Source organism: Martes martes (assembly GCF_963455335.1).
Source record: "Martes martes genome assembly, chromosome: 5".
NCBI lineage: Eukaryota > Metazoa > Chordata > Mammalia > Carnivora > Mustelidae > Martes > Martes martes.
The window spans coordinates 36,284,409-36,305,812 of NC_137892.1; the positions used below are offsets into that span (position 1 = coordinate 36,284,409).

General features: G+C 35.6%; 1 protein-coding gene across 2 annotated transcripts in view; it reads left to right on the top strand.

The window, feature by feature from the left end:
- Positions 1–21,404, top strand: part of PJA2 (praja ring finger ubiquitin ligase 2) — a 70,160-nt gene that overhangs the window by 42,256 nt on the left and 6,500 nt on the right. For both annotated transcript variants that reach the window (XM_080804851.1, XM_080804852.1), the window contains 2 exons: positions 6,079–6,264; positions 11,461–11,572. In XM_080804851.1, the coding sequence (XP_080660977.1) occupies positions 6,079–6,264; positions 11,461–11,572 (298 nt within the window). The remainder of the gene's footprint in view (positions 1–6,078; positions 6,265–11,460; positions 11,573–21,404) is intronic.

The following is a 21,404-nucleotide window of genomic DNA, read 5'->3' on the forward strand; positions in this document are numbered from 1 at the left end:
CACTAGGAAATTTGACAATGTCAGGTGTTTTGAGGATGTGAATGCTTGTTGAGGTGTGAAGTAGGTCACATGCACTGAAATTATGTAATAATTTTAACATGCGCATGGTAGACTATCAGCTGTATCACTTTTACGTGTGTACTCTGGAGAAACTTCCCCATGTGGTGTAGGAGTTGTGTACAAGAATGTTCATTACAGTATTTTTCATGAAACCTATAAAACTGGATATTACCCAGACACTCATAGGAGAAAAGTTAGTGGTGTATTCATGCATGGAGTATTACACAGCAGTGGGAATGCATGAGCCACACTTAAAGGCAAAAAAAAAGAATGAATCTTAGATACAATGCTGAATGAAAACAGTTGTTTCTGGAAGAATAATGTGTATGACATCTGTTTCACAAAGTTAAAAACAAGCAGAAGTTAAATATCATGTTTAAGTATACAAAACTAGTGAAAACTTGTTTCAGAAAACAATGGAATGACAGTGGCATCCAGATAGTACTTTCCTCTGGAGGGCAAGGCCAGAGCATAGGATAGGTGTAGGACACAAGGGGTTTGCTAGTCACTGATAATATTCTTTTTTTTTTTTTTTGAAGATTTTACTTATTTATTTGACAGCCAGAGATCACAAGTAGGCAGAGAGGCAAGCAGAGAGAGAGGAGGAAGCAGGCTCCCCACTGAGCAGAGAGCCCAATGTGGGGCTCGATCCCAGGACCCTGAGATCATGACCTGAGCCGAAGGCAGAGGCTTTAACCCACTGAGCCACCCAGGTGCCCCTGATAATATTCTAGTTCCTGGTTTGGGTGGTGGGTTTATGGATGTTAAACAGAATATGCTTTATAGCTTAAATAGATGGTATATATTTTACTTGGGGGGGGGGAATTAAAGGGAATTGAAGGTGAGAGAGTAGAGACAGTCACCATACCTTCTTCAGAAAGGGAAGGAGCCACAGGTAGATGTTGGGCCTAGGAAAATGTCCTCACCTCCCAAAACTGGAAGCATGATTGTTTGCTTATAGAATGTTGCAGAGGAGAATAACTGGCTAGTAATTAGAGGAAAGGTGGAGTTTTTGAGAAGATGGGAAGGATTAGGATCCACATCTAAGCAGAAGGCCTTTAGGAACCGAGACTGCCATTGTAACTAATGAGAAGGTACAGGTATAGGTAAGTCTATAGGTTCTGTAGTGAGAGGAAAAGATGAGTCACTGGTGACTGCCGTATTCTTGTTGTTACTAGATATTGCGAGTGGGGAGGATAGGATGATTGTGAAATTGAAGGAAAGAAGAAAAGGTGGGAAATAGGCTTTGAGAAAGCTAGATAACAAACATTAGGTAAACATTAAATAATTGCTGGACAGTGTTGAAATTAGAATTTTAAATTAGTATTTTTGAATGTAGATTAGTGTATCACACTTGTATATTTTACTTTAAGTTTTTCCTGCTGTTTTGGTGACTTTACAAACTTTGTGAATAAATATTCTTAAAATGCTTTAATAAAATTTAGTATTTTGCCTTACTATTCTATTTATTAGAATAAAGAAATAGTTCTTCAGATTAGGTGCTAGGGTTCCATCTTTGTGACTGGATGACATGGAACAGGGTACCATTAATTTTATAAGCTCTAATTCCTTTTGAAGCTTTTTTGACTTTTTAATTCAAATTTCAGTTATTTTCCTTTATACTTTAATTCTAGGATAGGGATTTGAAATCTTAAAAAATATGCTCTACAATTAGACTTATTAAAAATGAGCTTATGCCTCAAGCTTAGCAGCTACTTAACATGTATCTTGACTTAGAAAATGCAAACCAATTAATTAAATATCAGTTAATTAGGAATGCTTATTATGCTGTCCAGGATTTTATAAAGTTTCTTATAATATAGATTATTTCATGAAAACCTCAGCCCTTTAAAATGTTGGCATTAACCCAAAGGTTTAAATTTTGTGTTCCAAATAATTGATACTCAAATTGTTGATCAGTTAGCTAAAGGAAACCACTCAGAATGTAAAGTCGGAGTAGTATTTTCAGAGGTTTTATTTGATTTGTCTGCTTTTCATTTTCTTCATTTCTCAGAAGATTCTGTGATGCATGGTTATATAATAGCATATTCTAAAACTTTTAAATGAAAATTTCTTTAAAATATTCCATGTTGACTTAATATATTTTGATAATTTTAATATTGTTATTCACATGTTATTAAATTTAGTTTCTATTATTGAGGAATGGGGATTTTTAATCATATATCATGAAGAGAACATCAGTCTATTTATCTGAAGCTTTGAGTTAAAGCATAGTCAAGAAATTCAATGATGCTGATGGTCTCCTAGGATTTTAACTGGAAGTAGGTTGTGGGGATACATTTTGAAGCATTTTCAGCTTCCTCTCGTGGCAGCAGCATTCATTTCCTCCACTGTGCTGGGAGTGCTCAAAAGGACAACCTGGCAATTTCCCTTTCCAGTTGAAACACCAAGGGACTTTAGTGGTGGTTGTGGTAGGCACAGGCTTCTACATCTTCTATCTACTGGAATTCTTTTTTAGAATTGAGCATTTGGAGACATGATTAGATAATATATCTTTTTAAATCTCATAAATTACTGTATAACATGATAATGGCATTTTATTAATTTTTGAGTTACCAAAATGAAGAAAGGTCTAAATTTTTGTGAATGTGCTACAAATGGTATGTCTGGTGTGTGTGTAAATGTGTATGTATAAGGAGAGAGAGAGAAGACTAAGATACTGCTTTAAATATTTTCAAGGTTTCTGAAGCATTTGAACTTACCTTATATGCTTACCTTCCTATAGAGATATTTGTTTCTTTTATTAGCTCACAAAATGAAAGATACTTTTGACCCTATTTGTCAGAACTTTTTGTTGTTGTTGTTGGGGGTAAGGAGCAAAATTTCTTCTGTTAAAATATCAAGCCAAGGGGCACCTGGGTGGCTCAGTGGGTTAAGCCTCTGCCTTCAGCTCAGGTCATGATCCCAGGGTCCTGGGATCGAGTCCCGCATCGGGCTCTCTGCTCGGCAGGGAGCCTGCTTCCCACCCCCCCCACCTCTGTCTGTCTCTCTGCCTACTCGTGATTTCTCTCTCTCTGTCAGATAAAGAAATAAAATCTTTAAAAAAAAAAAAAAATATCAAGCCAACTTTCTGGCCCAGCATAGTGCCACTCTTCTAGCCTGGTAAATTTTGTGTAAATGATGTGAACTTTAGGTAATATATTGCAAGTATATACTGTATACTACTTATTTTCTGTTACTGTGACTACATTATTATGAGGCATTAGAGACAGAATCAAATGTTTAAGCAAAATATGTAGCCAAGAATTCCTCATATGGTAAAAGAGTATTAATGAGTGTTGTAAGTTACTTATATTCAGAATAATTTCTTATTTTAGTTTTATTCTTTGAATTGAAAAAACATAATATTTATTTCTTATACTGAATCATTTTCACCAGTATATTAGAGTTTTATGTTCTGTGTCTAAGTACAGAGTAGTAACTGAGTCATTTTGATGTCTGTATAATAGGAAAAAGAAAAGCATTTTTTATAGGAGTACATTAGAAATAACAAAAATTTCCAAGAACTATTCCAGGCTTAATCCCCAAAGTATTTATTTATTAAAAGATTGTTTTTCAAGGATTTGTTCTTAACATTTGCAACACAAATAGAGAGAGTACCTATTAAGTGCTAAGCATTTATTGCAAAGGGGTGAAGCTACAATGATGAGAGACAGCACTATATGCCTTTGGAAAACTCTCAGTCTGGGAGGAGACAGGTGAGTCACCAGAAAGGTTATAAAACAATATGGTGACTGCTTTCATAAAGGTATAAACAAAGAACTATTGGTTAGGAATTCTTGATTTTGTATTTTAAATCCATTTTGGGTTTCATTTTTCATTGGACCTAAGTCTAATGCATGAAAGGAAAATATCCACTATCTTTATATATTAGGTATTAAACCTTCAACAAATTAAGCATGTTTTGTTATGCTGATTTCTCTGATTTTACTAGACAGACAATATTAGATACTGAATCTTATAAACCTGTTATTTTTGAAGTGTTGCTTAGGACCTGAGATTAAAGAAACGTGTATGGGTTTAGGTGTATAAAGAGATACTATTTCTGTGTCTTTAAAATGTGTTGATTCTTATATGTGGGCATCATCTACATCTCTTTCATAAATGTTTTTATCCCCATAGTTAAATTTGCACATTAGAATGAATAAAATTCTAATTAGAACTGCTCTTACAATATATATTATTGTATGATATTTTTCTTCTTAAAATCCAAAAACTAAAATTCATCTTTGTCAGAACTATGCTCTTATGATTAACCTCCTTTTGATATACTAAACACTATTTTCTGTTAAATAAAATAAATATAAATAAAATCCTGCCGGTATAATTTTCTTAGTTATAAATTCATAAAGTACCTTTTGTTTAGTCATTGCAGCCTTAACTTTTGTTGCTCATGTGTTACAGTTAATTCTTCTCAGTGTGATCTTTGTGTCCATACTTTTCTTTAATGTATGAGTTGTGTAATTTAACAGTCTTGTCTGTGGCTTCTAGGTTTTACATCATGGTTACAATGACACAGAGATTTTTGTAAAAATTTCTCTCATGATTCTTCCAGTGCTTTTATTGTTTTAGAAATGATGGTGGGTGCACATGCATTTTTAAAATGTAGATTTAGAATTTGCTAACAGGTGAATAATGACAGAGATTTAACCTCCTTCCCTCCAGATGAATACTTAGTTGTCCTAATGTCATTTACTGAATAATTCTTTTTTCTGTTGTTTTGAAATGCTTCTTTTTTCTCTTCCTTGTTTTCTTTCTTTTTTTTTTTTTAAGATTTTATTTATTTGACAGAGATCACAAGTAGGCAGAGAGGCAGGCAGAGAGAGAGGGAACCAGGCTCCCCTGCTGAGCAGAGAACCGGATGTGGGGCTCAATCCCAGGTCCCTGAGATCATCACCTGAGCCAAAGGCAGAGGCTTAACCCATTGAGCCACCCAGGCACCCCTCTTCTTTGTTTTGTTTTGTTTTTTTAAATCTATACAGTTGGTTTGTTTGTCCCTGTTCCTGTGAGCTTATTTTCTAGTGAGAGAAAGACTAACAATGAACAAGAAAATGATAAGTGGAAGTAAGTTCTGTAATGGAAATAAGCAGAGTTATGTGGTTAGTGACTGGACAGCTACTTAAAATGAGTGGTTAAGACAGACCTTTCTGAGGAGCTGACATTGACTTTGACTTGAATATCAGGAGGGAATAGCTGTGCAAAATCGGTGAAAGAACATTTCAGGTAGAGGAAATGGCCCCAAGGTGGAAATGATCTCCAGGTGTTCCAAAGGTAGAAAGCATAATAAGAATAAAGTAAATAGGGGGAAGAATGGTGAGAGGTAACAGTTGGAGAAAAGGGCCAAAGAGAAAGCATGTTATGATGTAGGGATTTATAGGCCAGGCTGAAGAATTTGGACTTCAACTCTGAAGGGAAACTACTCAAGAATAGTGTTTATTTTTATTACTTATTTATTCATTTTTAAGAGAGATACTGAGCATACATGAGCAGGAATGAGGGTGTCAGGGTGTGGGGAGAGGCATGAGGGAGAGAGAATCTTAAGCAGGTTCCACGAGGAGCCCAATGCAGGGCTCAGTCTCACAACCCTGAGATCATGACCTGAGATGAAATCAACAGTTAGACGCTTAACTGACTGAGCCAGGTAGGCACCCTCAAGAGCAGTGTTTAAAAATTAAAATAGTCTAGAATGAATTTTTCTTATTTTTTTTCTGCACGAAGAGGAAATACAGGAGCATAGGTAATTTGTATGTCAAATAAATAGGTTCTTATGTAATTGGGAGCTACTTCTACATACATATGACCCTGTAACAAATGTGCTTACCTTTTAAACAACTTTGCAGTTAAAGAAATCAGACTTTTAGAATCATGTAAGTACTAAGAGTTTAGAACTCAAAAAATAAAGAATCTGTTTGCCCTAAATAGAACTCTTTTTAGAGAGCAATTTTATAATGTGTTTCAAAATAATATTTTTTTCTTCCCTTAAAATGTTTGTATTAGGGAACAGACATCCTTGGAAGAGGGAGAGATTCCTTGGTTACAGTACAATGAAGTCAATGAAAGCAGCAGTGATGAGGGTAATGAGCCCGCCAATGAATTTGCACAGCCAGAAGCTTTTATGCTGGATGGGAACAATAACCTTGAGGATGACTCCAGTGTGAGTGAAGACTTAGATGTGGACTGGAGGTATGTAACACATGTTATTACCATGTTTAATTGTTAATTGAGTAGAATTTGTTCATGATTCTAAATTATGAAAGCTGCGTCTCAGATCTCTCAGACGTGTGCACATTTTCCCATCTGTCAGTCTTCTTCAGGGCTCAGTCTGATGTCACTTCCTACATAGACTCCCTCCTACTTATTCTAGGTAGTGACCTCTTTTCCTCTTTGACCTTTGACTCTCTTGAAGCCCACCTTATAGCCTAGTTGTTTATAAACTCCTGGTTTGAGGTTTCTAACTTTTAAATGTAGCACTTCATATAATCCTTAAAAAAAAAAAAAAAAGAGTCCTTAATAAATATTACTTGAAGAATTTCAAAACCTGTGATTAAATCGGAAGAATTATCAGAATATAGTTATCCTTCTCTGTATGTAAAATATGGAAAAATAATTGTACCTTCCCAGAAATGCTGAAAGTGTTATTTACTTTATGCTGAAAAAGAATAATGAACTTCAAATAGAAGAAGCCTGTAAATGAAGTGGATTATAGAATTGTTATGTCTCATGATGTAATGGTCAGAATTGAATTGGTTTGGCTTACAGTTAGATTTATCTTCCAGACGTGCAGGAGGCCTCTGGAAGCAGCTAGTCTTGAGATGTAGAAAAGATCTACGGTCCAACTAATCTCTTGTTACTTTTTCTGAAGAAAATACGGCTTGGTACTACCTTTGTTTCCATCTCTACACAGATATATTTTTAAGAATTTATTTTCTTTTTTTTTCTAGCTAAAATTCCATTACAGAAATTTTAGAAGAATAAAGATACAAAAAAACTCATTCATATGCCCTGATAACTGCAGACTTCTAGAATTTACGTTTTTGAGTCCTCCTCTGTATCTTTAGTGTCCCTTTCTGTGTATGTAGTTACTTCTTTGTACTTCTCCAGATTGTTCCAGATATGAAACTCAGCGTCTCCTTGAAATCCTTACCATTTCCTATTCTCACTTCCCAGGGGGGCAAAAAAATTCTATGTGCAGAGCAGACTTTCATTAACCATTTTGTGGAGGTAGGAAGTAGTGTTTTCATCACAGCCACACAAACAGTTTATAATTCCATTTTGAACATTCCTGGCGCCAAAACCCATGTTCTGGCTTCCCAAACTTTATGGAAAAGCAGTGGCTCACCTGGTCCTGGTCTTGCTGATCTTGGTGCTCTCATCTCCCCTCCCCCATGCCTGCCTGTTACCCTCTTACTGAGCTCCTTGTTGCTGTCTTCTGTCTCCTTTATGCAAAGTCATTCCTCCTAAGGTTCAGCAGATGACAGAATTGCTGATTTAGTTAGCATCATCTATGCATATTGGGAGGCAATTATGGTTTAATATGAAGAAATGTTTTCTTTTGCACATTTTTAAATTTTTATGAAAATAATTTTTTACAGCTCCATTATGTAGATGCTCTACTCTGTAGTTGTACTAAAATTTAATTGATCATTTCTCTATTGAAATAGTGCAGTAAACCTTTCCTCTCATATAACTTGTTCTGTACTTCAGGTTATTTCTTTAGGGCAGCTTAGTAGAGGTGACATTACTGAGATAAGATTAAGATCTTGATACATATTTTAAATAACTTTCAAAACACATAAAAATTTGAAGAAATAATTGAGGTCTTTCTTGAATATAATTTTTAAACTTGAAAACTTTTTATTTTGGGTTCTAATTCATTGATGATCTTTCCGGACACAGCTGTTGTGTTAAGATTTTAGAGATGTTGCTGATCCCAGATTTGGGGAGCTTCAGGGTAGTTGCGCTTTTTGGTTTTGTTTTGTTTTATTTTGTTTTACATATGGAAAGCATTTTAACTTTGGTTTTAAAGACAAAATTCTGAAGGTTACTCTTTTGAATTTTATGTAGATTTGTCAATACCTCATTATTTGCTTATGGGGTACTATATTAATTTATGTGGCAATCGCTGCAAGTTGATAAAGTGAAAATATGATTTGATTTTCATACTAAAATAATGTCATTTTGACAACTAAAAGGAAAACTCATGGCAAACAGCAGCAATTCTTATCTCTAAAGCCAAAATTTAACATATTTTTTTGTTGTTCCACCACAACTTAAAAAAAAGTTTGTTTTTTGATTCTTTATTTTAGTTTAAAAGAAAATTTAAAAAATCCTCTATCAAAATTTATTTTTTTTGATGATGTCACAGAAATGTTGTAGAATACCCAGAGAGCATATAAACTAGTGTGGTGGGAGTTGTTTCAGATTTAGACAAATTCCAGCTATACCATTTATTTATTTTTTGATAACTACTTAACCTCTCTATCTTCCTATAAGAAACTAGGGTTATAATTATTAACCTAATAAGATTGTGGGAAATTAATTCCCTGTGGATGTGACCATGAATTTTTTAAACCAGTTTGAAATTACTTCAAACTTACAGAAAAGTGGCAAAAATAATAACAAAGAATTTCCATATACTCTTCACTAATATTCCCTAAATGTTAACATTGACCACATTTGTGTTATTTTCTCTTTCCTTTCTTTCTCTATATTTGTGGTATTTTTTTCCCCACCACTTATGAGTAAGTTGTCTCGTTACCCATAATCTAGAGTGAAGTCCTGAAGAACAAGAACATTTTCTTAAATAAGAAAGTAAAATCTTCAAAATCAGGAAATTCATACTGATAACAATACTATTCGCTAATCTGCAGACATTGTTCAAATGTCTGTAGTTGTCCTACTAATGCCATTAGAGAATTTTTTTTTAGTCCAACCAAGACCACTCATTATTCTTGCGTAACATGTTTCTTCACTTTTAATCTAGAACATTTCCTCAGTTTTTCTTTGTCTTTCATAACCTTGACATTTTTGAAAAGTACAGGCCGTTTATTTTGTAGAATGTCTCTTAGTTTAGATTTGATGTCATGATTAGGTTCGAGTTACAGATTTTCAGCCGAACCACCAAAGAAATGACATTTTGCTTTTCTTAGTTCATATCAGAAGGCACAAAGTGTCCCACTACTGGTGATGTTAATTCTGATCAGTTGGTTAAGGTGTTATCTTTCAGGTTTCTTCACTGTACAGTTGCCATATTTTTAAATAAATAATTGGCCTCTAGAGGGAAAATACTTTGAACTAGGTAAATAACCTGTTTCTTCTCACACTGTCAAATGTCCATCTACTAGTTTTAGTATCATTAGTGATTTTTATCTGAAACACTTAATTACCATGGTGATTGACAGATGAATGATACTAGAATTTTTAATATTAGCTGATTATTTTGCAGTGACCAAATTTACAAGCAGATATTCTGCTTTGAATGTCTAGCTTTGTTTTACTCTAAAGAAGAAAAGAATTAGGAGATAGTTGACTCTTAACCATTTGAAGGAGTTTTCTGCAAAGGAAAAGTAGACATAGTTTGTGTTGCTTCGGCAGGCAGAACTAGAGTACTTACTTCACATGAGTCAAATTTCTGATAGGGTTCTTCCACATGGAAGAAATAGTTTTGCTGTTTCTTGAATGCCTTCTCTGGTGCCATCTCTGTGCCAGGCATGTGTATGCATCGACTCATTAATTTGTTCTATAGATGAAGAAACAGAGTAACAGTTCAATAAAATGCTCACATTGTCTAGCTCTGAGTTAAATGTGGAGTTAAATCCCTATTTTATTGACTCCAGGGCTCTTCGTCTTTGCACTGTATCTCACTGCTAGGTGCAGGAGTTCTAGTGTTCCAGGGGAGGTTGGATTCACTAATTTCTAGTTTTAATTTTAAAATCTGTGATTATATGAGAATGATTCTTCATACTATGTGGTCTCTGCTAGTTTTTAAATACTACTGAGGTTTAATCTTCGTAAGAATATGTTTGTATCTTTTGGCAATAGATTTGTAATTTTAATGATGGCACGAAAGTTGACATCAAAATTATTTTGAGCTAACTTGTATAATTGGATATTCCTGACTGTATTTGACTTCTCATAGGAACACAGAAGTCAACGGAAGTTTGCCTTTAGGTAGACAAAATAAGCTCAGTTTTAGAGATACTGGATTTGAGGTGACAGGAGTTAATCAAGGTAAAGTGCCCCTCAGAAAACTAAAAATGTAGGTCAAGAGCTGAAGAGGGTTTGGAATTAGATGGAGGTTTAGGAATTAACCTACAGAGAGGATAACTGAGGAAATGGACTTTAATATAATTTCCAAGGAGGCAAGATTAGAAAGAAGAGGACTGAGGATATACTGTGGTTTCCAAATTTTGAAGTATACGATATTTCCAAGACTAGAGAAAAAGGAGGAATCTATGTATGTCTAGGGGTGGAGGAAGGAGATTAGGACCAGAATAAAACTTACTTTCTACAAGGGGATTATAGTCCTTTCGTTTAAAAAAAAGGGGAGGCAGTTAAGAGCTACCTATTTTTTAGTCTGAATAATGACAGAGGAGGCCTACTTCTCAGGAAAATAGAAGAGAGATTAAAGAGAGAGATTTGAGGGGTGCCTGTGTGGCTCAGTGGGTTAAAGCCTCTGCCTTTGGCTCAGGTCGTGATCCCAGGGTCCTGGGATCAAGCCCCGCATCAGGCTCTCTGCTCGGCGGGGAGCCTGCCTCTCCTCTCTCTGTGCCTGCCTCTCTGCCTGCTTGTGATTTCTGTCTGTCAAATAAATAAATAAAAATGTTAAAAAAAAAACAAAAACAAAGAGAGAGACTTGAGAAAATAAAATATTTTTTTAAGGCCTCAGTAATCAAGCAATAAAAGGTGAGAAAAGAAAAAGAGGCTTTGACTATGATAGAATTGAAATAAATGTGCAGTAACTGTCTTTACCATGATCTCATGTAAATTTAGGTTTGCAGTTCAAAGGAACAGAAGGGGAAATTATGGGAAAGATAAGAGGGAAAAGTACTACCTTTATCCCTGCCCTAAGCTATCCCTGGAGCTAGAACTAGAAACGTAAGAATTTTCCTATAAATTTTATGTCATGAATATGGCAGCGTATTGGGAGAGATAGTGGTATTCTAACTTCTTATGCTTAGTATTTTACTTTTCTGTTGGGTTCTTCCTGCCCCTTATCACACAAGATTTCTATTAAAGGATTTTGTTTATTTTAAAATATTTTTATATTTAAAATATCATTAAAATATTTAATGTTTTCTACTTACACTGTTGGTGTGCTAATATAATTGTGTCTTCATAAAGATTTCCCAAATCATGTTTGTATTTTTTTTTTCCCAGCCTGTTTGACGGTTTTGCAGATGGACTAGGAGTTGCTGAAGCGATTTCTTATGTGGATCCTCAGTTCCTCACCTACATGGCATTGGAAGAACGCTTAGCCCAGGCTATGGAGGTATTTTAATGACTCACACTGATGCCCATATTTTAAGTTGGTGGGATGCAAAATAATAAAAATTGAAGGTTTTTATAACTGCTTTTAGGAAAAGGTGAGTAGTTTTTTGTCAGTAACGTTTACTGAATAGTGATTGCCACTAGTATATGTACATAAATTACTCTAGACATTCTGCCAAATTGCCTGTAATTTGTAGTATTTCCTAGTTAGTGCAGAATAGAAAATGTTTTGCTTACATTTAGAAAATACACTTTTCCTTTATTGAATTAACTGGTTTGTGAATCTGAATATTTTATACACACACACAGGTATATTTGTGAAATGAAATTGACAATCTCTAAGGATATATTACAAATCACTTCTCTTTTTTTGTCCTCATGGCTTCTAATGCCACTTAACAAAGTTAGAAATTTTACTTCCATTATCTCCATACACGTATATACTTAAATAAGTGTGGCACATAATTTTGTCTTGCCTTCTTTTCCTTATTTGACTAAAACACAAATACTTACTTGTAATTGTATTTGCATAAGGTCAGAAGCCCAAACTTCTCATGTTTGGAAACTTCCACTGCACTAGTGGATTTCATTATTAAAAGTCTTTTTTCAAATTATTATTTCTGAAGTGATTTCCAAAGTAGAAAAATAATAGTGTGAATCAGTCAAAAGTGAGAGAACAAAAATGAATGAGAAAACTTTCAGAGACATTATAACAGCATCTTATCTTGAAATTTTCTGAGGTTAGAAAGTCCAGTTTAGACTCATAAATTAGATAGTAGATAGGTAGGTGGGTGCATAGATAGACCGACCTATCTATCTACACATACACACTTAAGATAGGTCTGCTTTGGCATCACTTTTTTTTTTAAAGTAACCATAGCGGGAATACTGTGTATACTAGGAGAAAAGTCAGAAAGAACATCTTAAGGCAAGACACTTAGGACTTTTTGCAGATTATTTCTTGCCTTACTAGAGTCCAACACATGAAATAGTGGCACAGTATGATAGCTTGTATCAGAAATAGAATATGTAAAGATCAAGGATCACTAACTTCCTTGAGTTCAGTAATTTTAAGTGACTACAATGGAATATATATACCCTAGAGTCTGGTTTCATAGTTCTTAAACAGTTTTTCCCATTAGTATGCTAGTGGTTTATGATTTCCTGCAGTATAGAGATATCTTTAAAAAGAAAGAGAATTAAAATAGAAGTTTTATTATTTGTTACCAATAGGAAATGTGACATTTGATTGGCTTCTCGAAAGAAGCCGCAGAAAGATTGGTCATACTGTGTAGAAGCACTAGCAGAGTGGGCAAAGAAAGAGTTAAGAAGACGCATAGAGTGTCCAGGGAACTTACAGTCTCCACAATGTTGGCTGATGCTCTTAGGGAACCCAGTGACAGGTCATTCTGACCTATCTGTCCTCCTGCTTCTGACTGATGGTGTTAAGTGTCTCCCTTCACTACAGTTTAACAGCTTCCTCAGCTTTAATGCTCAGCTTTATTTTATTTGAATTCAGTTGACAATAAATACAGTTCAGTCTTCTTACCATTCTAGAAATCTTTCTTTTTCTATGTCTAGTATCCAGTTATTTAATCATGAAATAATTTATAATTTATATTATTATAAATTATAATAATTTATCTGAAATAATTTATAATTTATGATTTTTCCTTTTAAATTTAACAACAGTTTTTAAATGAAACAACAACTAAAAAGACAGACTGTGTGCTTTTATTTGTTTTTTTTTCTCAAGCATTCTGATCTCTTTGCAGCACTGGTTGTTTTCATTTCTGTTATTTTCCTAATACCAGACTGGTCTGTTTTTCCAGATGGAGGCTTTTGGTGAAAATATTGACAATAAACATGTGTCTCCTATCTTGTCTCAAATTTGGGTGCGAACAGGACGAAATATTTAAGATCTTTAACTGTTTAATACAATGATAATAAAGCTTTTTATTCCAAACCGGTTTTGGAAAAAAAATATTTCCCTTTGCACATTTCTATTGACATCTAAAATTTTTTAACATAAACCCTAAACAGTATTGTTTACCCTGTCATATCTTTTTGCAATAAAAACATGTTCAAGATGTTTGGGTGGCTCGGTGGGTTAAAGCCTCTGCCTTCGGCTCAGGTCATGATCCCAGGGTCCTGGGATTGACCCCCGAATCGGGCTCTCTGCTCAGCAGGGAGCCTGCTTCCTCCTCTCTCTCTGCCTGCCTCTCTGCCTCCTTGTGCGCTCTGCCTGTCAAATAAATAAATAAAATCTTTAAAAATAAAAAGAATTTAAATAAACAAAATTGGTTTAGATTGAGTTGAAATTGATTGTGGCATCCAACTGATCAAAAACAAATTTATAAATGTTGATAAATATTGAAACATAAAGTAAAATTTTACCATAAAATTAAATTTTATGTAGTCCTAAAATGAGATATAGTTCAACATCAGTTTTGCTTTTCATCTTTATGAATGTAAGCTTGAGAAACCTCATTCACATAATAAATTGGTGGGAATGGAAGGAGTTTATCATAGTAATATCATTTAGTTTTTCTGAGCAATTTGCCAGAGTCACATCAACTTGACAGATTATCTAGATCCTCCAGTTTTCTTGAAAGCAGGTGACTGGAGCCTGCCTACAAAAATGTTACTCATGGGGTGCCTGGGTGGCTCAGTGGGTTAAAGCCTCTGCCTTCGGCTCAGGTCATGATCCCAGGGTCCTGGGATTGAGTCCCGCATGGGGCTCTCTGCTCAGCAGGGAGCCTGCTTCCTCCTCTCTCTCTCTTTCTGCCTGTCTCTCTGCCTACTTGTGATCTGTCAAAAATAAATAAATAAATAAATAAAAGTTACTCAGTCATTACTTCAGTTTGACCCTAGTATTTCATATTGCCCCTTTGAATGGGTAAAAAGTATGCTTTTATTTATAAGGTGAGAGAAGATTAATATAAAAAGGAATATGGGAATGTAGAACCAGCAATGATTCTTTGACTGCAGGTACATTTTTAGGCAGATCGGTTTGAGAAAAGGTTATGAAAGAAAGTTCATTGAATTGAAATTGAGTCTCTTAAGACTCTCCACGCCCATGGGCCCCTGGAAAGTCTTTACACACTTACAGAGCACCTCATATATACTGTGTTATCGGCCTTAAGAAAGTAGTTCATGAGGGAAGAGCATGTGCTTTTGAGTTAGATGGATTTATTTTGGCAGTGTGACCTTGCACCATTCATTTAACCTCCTCAAGTTTCAGGTCCTCGTTTATAAAATGGGAATAATAAAATTTACCTTATGGATTATTTCAGCATTATGTTAAAGCACATAGTAAAATAGCTGGTGCAGTGTAAGTTCTAAGTAAATGGCTGTATTGAAAATTTATTCAAATCAGTCAAACAGGTGGTAATCATCTGGCAAATCTGGATTCAGTTATCATTCAAAAATCAGTATTAAATCACTTGTTATAAATCTTCATTCTTTCAAAACTAAATAGTGTTTTATTCTTTAAAAACCAGATTTTGTACTGACAAAGGATTATGCTACTTTAAACCTAAGTATGTTCCAGTTGTGCTGTTTAGTCTATTTTGTCTTTCTGACATTTGGACTAACTTATAAAAATATATTATACTGCTTGAGGTGTAGATAGATTTTTGTATTTTTATGGATTTTCATAGCAGTGGTTTTAAAGGAGTCTCTCTTACTCTTGTTACTTAAAAGTGACTCCAGATCACCTTAGGTATTTGTCAGTACCAAGCCAATAAATTATTTTTACATATGTGAAATTCCACGTATGTATTAGCACTGCAAATGGGCGGATAATCATCATAAAGGAATAATGAACCTATAGAGACAAACATGTATCAAAGCATAAGTATCTTACCAAAAATGGAATTTGCTTTAAATAGTATCCCCCCCTTTTTTTTTTAACGTGTGGTACTAATACATATGAATTCTTGCATTCTGTCTTGAGAAGTACGCAGGGAATTGGAGGAGATTCATGATTATAGTTATATGAGAAAGAAGGGACAAGTAATAGGCTATTACTTTCCATTTTCTGTTTCCTGATGGGGAAGTTTAATATAAAGAATTGTTAACTATAATTGGTGATTAGAGTAATAAGGATTTACTTAGTAAGAAATAAAGATATTTCTAAAGAATATAGAAAAAGCACATACAAGGAATGGCCACCACATGTTGGGCTCAGATCACCTAAGAAAGAATCCCCACTCCACTCCAGGGCTGGGATTCAAACTTTGATGGAGTTGGCACAGCTGTGACTTGCTGAATGGCAGAGAAGTCTAGTGCTGCACTGGCAGAACTTGCTGGAAATCAGCCCTGGGGTGCTGCCGGGGAAGGCTATTTATAGGGAGATGTCTAACTGGAAGCAGTCTGCTACAGAACTGTCCAAGGTGGATGCTGGGGGAGCTGCTGGCCCCTGAGTGCTGCTGGCAGCATGCATTACAAGAGCTAGATGCTGGAGAAGCTGTGGGCATTGCCAGAGTCTGCTGCTGGAGAGAACCACGCATGCCATGGAAGCCTGTGTCAAGTAGACACACTGGGATTAGAAGCAAGCCCTTTTCCTTCTGCAGTGTCTCTGCAGCGTCTTCTGTGAACAAAGCTTAATTAACAGTGTGACAGCTATCAGAGGAAAATACTTAAATAGCCCAAATCCATTTTCACAGAGCTGACAAAAACAGTGAACTTGGATTTGAGGAGCAGTAATAACTGGAGAACAGTCCAGTTGGATCCCATACACCTTTCTACACGCATTTGAGCTCCTTTCAACAGCAGTGCAACTGTTCCACCTAACGAGATACACCTATTCTTAAAATGGAGAGGTTTTCACCCTTTCTCAAGAATGAACAGATGAGCAGACTCCCAAGGGTCATTATATCCATCACTAAATATTAATTACTCTACAAATTCAGTCAGTCACATTGAACATTCTCTTATATAAAGATTAAATTGTAAAGTTAACTGCTATATGAAATAAAAATGGGAAGGAAAAAGAAAATGGTTAGCAGATGCAAATAAACACATAACAAGCTCATAGAAAATATGCAAAGCCTACTAGTCCTTGTTTTTATATTTGGTCGCAGGCTATAGTTGATACCTGTGGTTTCCTTCTTCTGTAACCCATTCCATATTTTGTGTGCCTTCAGCAAGAATCTCAGCTGGTTAGGAATCTTTACCTGATGGAGTGACCTAAACCTACATTGCTGAAGAGTATGTGTTCTCGATCCTCCTGCCCTTTTTTTGAATGATGTTGTTTTCGATAATTCACTGTTGGGCATAGAAGTAATAAGAGATACACACTCCTAGCGAGATTATCACAGGATTCTCACGATGAGAAAAGCTGGTCTATGGAAGGTATGCTACTTCTACTGGAAGAAGGAGGCTCTGAGTGACTTGGGAATTCAAAATAGTCTGTTTCCACTGAGTCCAACCAGATGTTCCCATTTTAAGTATCAGAATCCTCGTTAAGCCAGTGACACAACTTTTGAGAAACTTGCAGGACAACTCTCATTTTAATTTAGCAGTTCACACAATTAAATTTTGTGTTTGATTTTCAGAGATAAGATATTTGTTCTAGGGCTACCATGGAAACTGTGGTTCTTACACAGTACCTTGCTCTGAGAGTTAGTGGCCCTGAGTTTCTTTTCTCTTCGTATGAGCAGGGACACTCTAAAGGATCTCATCCCACATTAGATTTTATAGTCATCATTATTGCCATAAGGTGAAGTGCAGCAGGCACCTGGGCTCCCAAGACACATGTATTAGTTGGCACTTCATTGCAGTGGACCCCAGTGGTAGTTTGATTGTGATTAATGTGATTATTTGTAATCAGGCTTTGTATTGATAACATTTCATTTCTGTTGGCCAGAAGCAGAAATAGCAGATTTAAGGAATAACCTTAGGAAGAGCACACACACCCCACCCCCACCTCCGCTTGGGGCTGAGATCCAGGGTGTTGGGAGGGCACAGCTGTGGCTCTTAGAGAAGTGCTTGTGCTACTCTGCTGGCAGAACTTGCTGGAAATCCGCCTTCTGGAGTGCTAGAGAAACTGTTTACAAGGACGTGACTAACTGGAAGCACACTGCTGCAAAGCCACTGAAGATAGGTGCCAGGGTTAGCTGCTGGCTACCTTATACAGCATGTGTCAAGCACTGGAGAAATGACATGTGCTTCTGGAGCCAGGCGATGGAGAAGCCACTGGCGCTAGAGGTGCCTCGTGCTGGAGAAGTCATCTGTGACACAGAAGCCCACCATAGGAAACCCTTCCACACTACAGGGGCCTGCCCAGTAAGCCCACTAGAACCAAGAAGCAAAGTACTTCTGTGAGATTTTGCCAGAGCCCCCTACTGACAAAACCTAAGGTCATGTTGGCCAACAAGGGAAAAATTTTCAAAAGGCCCAGATCTATTTTAACAGACAGAAATGGAAGGTGAATTTGGAGCTAAGAGTCAATAATTCCTTTTCTGGCACACTCTTTTTCTTTTTGCAGTTTCTGCAAACTCAGAGTCAAATTGGTGTTCAGAATTATTAGGTGTATTTACTAACTCTTATGATGAACCTTTTTTGCTTTCTCCTTTTCTTTGTTCTGACTTTGCTTAGGCCTTGGCCATATCGTCCGTTGTAAGTTACCTCAAATTCTTTTTGGAAAGACATAATTCACTGTGAGATTATCCAGGCTAAATCCTGAAGAGTATACAAAAGGTTATGTCTGCCATCCAAGAGAGGGCAATGTTAACTGTCAGGTAGAATCCTCCTACATGGGAGGCCCAGCCTCCTTTTTATTGTGGTAACATACACATAATGTAAAATTACCTAACCATTATTTAGTATACAGTTAAGTAGCATTAACATTAAGTACATTGTAAACAGTAACTCCCTGCTCCCTCCTCTCCCCAACCCATGGCAACTACCATTCTACTTAGGCTCTGAGTTTTACTACATTTGGTACCTCATTTAAGTGGCATCTGTATTTATCCTTCTGTGACCAGTTATTTCACTCAGCATATGCTTTAAAGGTTCATCTGTGTTGTAGCATGTGTCAGAATTTGCTTTTGAAAGCTCAGTAATATTTCATTGTATGTATATACCACATTTTTCTTGGCTTTATTGAGGTATAAGTGACATATAACATTTTATAAGTTTAAGGTGTACAAGGTGTTGGTTTGATACACTTACATTGAACAAAATGATTATCACTGCAGGGTTAGTTAACACCTGCATCACCTCACATAATTTCCATTTCTTTCTTGTGGTAAGAACATTTGAGATTTTTACTCTCAGCAACTTTCATGTATATAATACAGTATTGTTAATTATATCACCCTGTTTGCATAGATCCCCAGAATTTATTGATCTTATAACTGGAAGTTCGTACCCTCTGGCCACCATCTCCCTGCTTCCCCTATTCCTCACCCTTCTACTCTCTGTTTCTGTGAGTTCAGGTTTTTTAGATTCCACCTGTAAATTATATGATTGGGTACTTACGTTCTCTGTCTGACATATTTCAGTTAGCAGGAATTTTTTCTTTCTTATGGCTGAATAATATTCCAGTGTGTATATATAGGTACCTCATCTTTATCTGTTCATCTGTCGATGGACACTTAGGTTATTTCCATATCTTGGCTATTGTGAATAATACTGCAATGAACATGGGAGTACACATATCGCTCCAAGATCCTGACTTCATTTTCTTTAGATGTATACTCAGAAGTGAAATTGTTGGATCATACGGTAGTTCTGTTAATTTTTGGAGGAACTTTTATACTGTTTTTCATGATGACTGTACCAATTTATATTCTCACCAAAAGTTCCCAAGGGGTTCCCTTATTTCCACATCTTTGCCAATACTTGTTCTTTCTTGTCTTTCTGGTGATAGCCGTTGTTAACCCTTGTGAGGTGATACCTCACTGTGATTCTCATTTGCATTTCTCTGATGATTAGTGATGTTAAGCATCTTTTTATGTACTTACTTGTTTGTATGTCTTCTTTGGGAAAATATGTGCTCATTTCCTCTACCCATTTTTAAGTCAGTTTTTGGTTTTGGTTTTGGTTTCTTTTTTACTGAGTTGTAAGAGTTCCTTTTATGTTTCAGGTATCAATGTCTTATCAGATATATGATTTGCAAATATTTTCCTCCACTCCGTAGTTTGATTTTTCATTTTGTTAATGGTTTCTTTTGATACACAGGAGCTTTTTAATCTAATGTCGTCCACTTAGTTATTTTTGCTTTTGTTGCTGTGCCTTTGTTGTCATACTCAAAAAATCATTGGCAAGATCAGTGTCATGGACCAGTGTTTTCTTCTAGAAATTTTATGGTTTCAGGTTTTATGTTTAAAAAGTCCTTAATCCATGTGGAGTTAATTTTTGTGAGTGGCGTTAAGGTAGTGATACAGTTTATATATGCAGTTATCCTTCTATGTGTGTTTATCTGGTTTTTCCAATATCATTTATTAAAGCCATTATACTTCCTCCAATGAAAATTCCTGGCTCCCTGGTCAAAAATATTAATTGTCCATATATGCCAGGATTTATTTCTGGGTTCTTGATTCTGTTCCACAGGTCTAAGTGTTTTTATGTCACTACCATACTGTTTTCAATTACTGCAGTTTTGTAGTATAGTTTGAAATGAGAAAGTGTGATACCCCCAGCTTTGTTCTTTGCTTTGGCCATTCAGGGCTTTAGTGGTTCCATACAAATTTTAGGAATTTTTTTCTATTTCTGTCAAAAGTGCCATTGGAGTTTTGATAGGAATTGCATTAAATCTGTAGATTGCTTTGGGTAGTGTGGACATTTTAATATTAATTCTTCCAGTTCCTTAACATGGAATATCTTTCCATTATATCTTCATTCTCTTTTGTCTTTCAGTTTTCAGTAAATGGAATCTTTCACCTTCTTGGTTAAGTTTATTCCTAAGTACTTTATTGCTTTTGATGCATTGTGATTGGGATTGTCTTATCTCTTTTTCAGATATTTCTTTGTTAGTATACAGAAACACAACTGATTTCTGTATCTTGACTTTATACTATACAGCTTCCCTGAATTTGTTAATTAGTCCAAACAACTTTTTGGTGGAGTCTTTGGGATTTGCTATGTAAAAGACAAAATCTGCAAACAAAGACAGTTTTACTTCCACCTTTCCAATTTGGATGCCTTTTATTCCTTTTTCTTGCCTGATTGCGCTGGCTAGGACTTTCAGTACTGTATTGAATAGGAGTGCTGAGATTGGGCACCCTTATCTTGTTCTTGATCTTAAAAGCATTTAGCCTCTCACTGTTGATTATGATATTAGCTGTGGTCTTGTCATATATGGATACCTTAATTACGTTGAGGTACGTTCCTTCTGTACCTAATTTGTTGAGAGCTTTTATTGTGAAAGAATGATAGTTTTATCAAATGTTTTTTTCAGTGTTTATTAAGATAATCATATGATATTTATCTCTTACTCTGTAATACCACATTTATTGACTTGCATGTGTTGCAACCATTCTTGCATCCAGGGATAAATCCCACTTAATTGTGGTCTATGAACCTTTTCAGGTGCTGTTGAGTTCAGCTTGCAGGTATTTAGTTGAGGATTTTTGCATCTATGTTCATCAGGGTGATTGGACTTTAATTTTCTTTCTTATGTCCTAATCTGACTTTGGCATCAGGATAATGCTGGCTTTAAACAGTGAATTTGAGGGTATTCCCTCTTTCTCATTTTTTTGGGAGAGCTTGAAAAGGATTGGCTTTTAATTCATTAAATGTTTGATAGGATTGTCCAGGGAAACTATCTGATCCTGGGCTTTTTGGGGGGGGAAATTTTTGACTACTGATTCAATATTCTTACT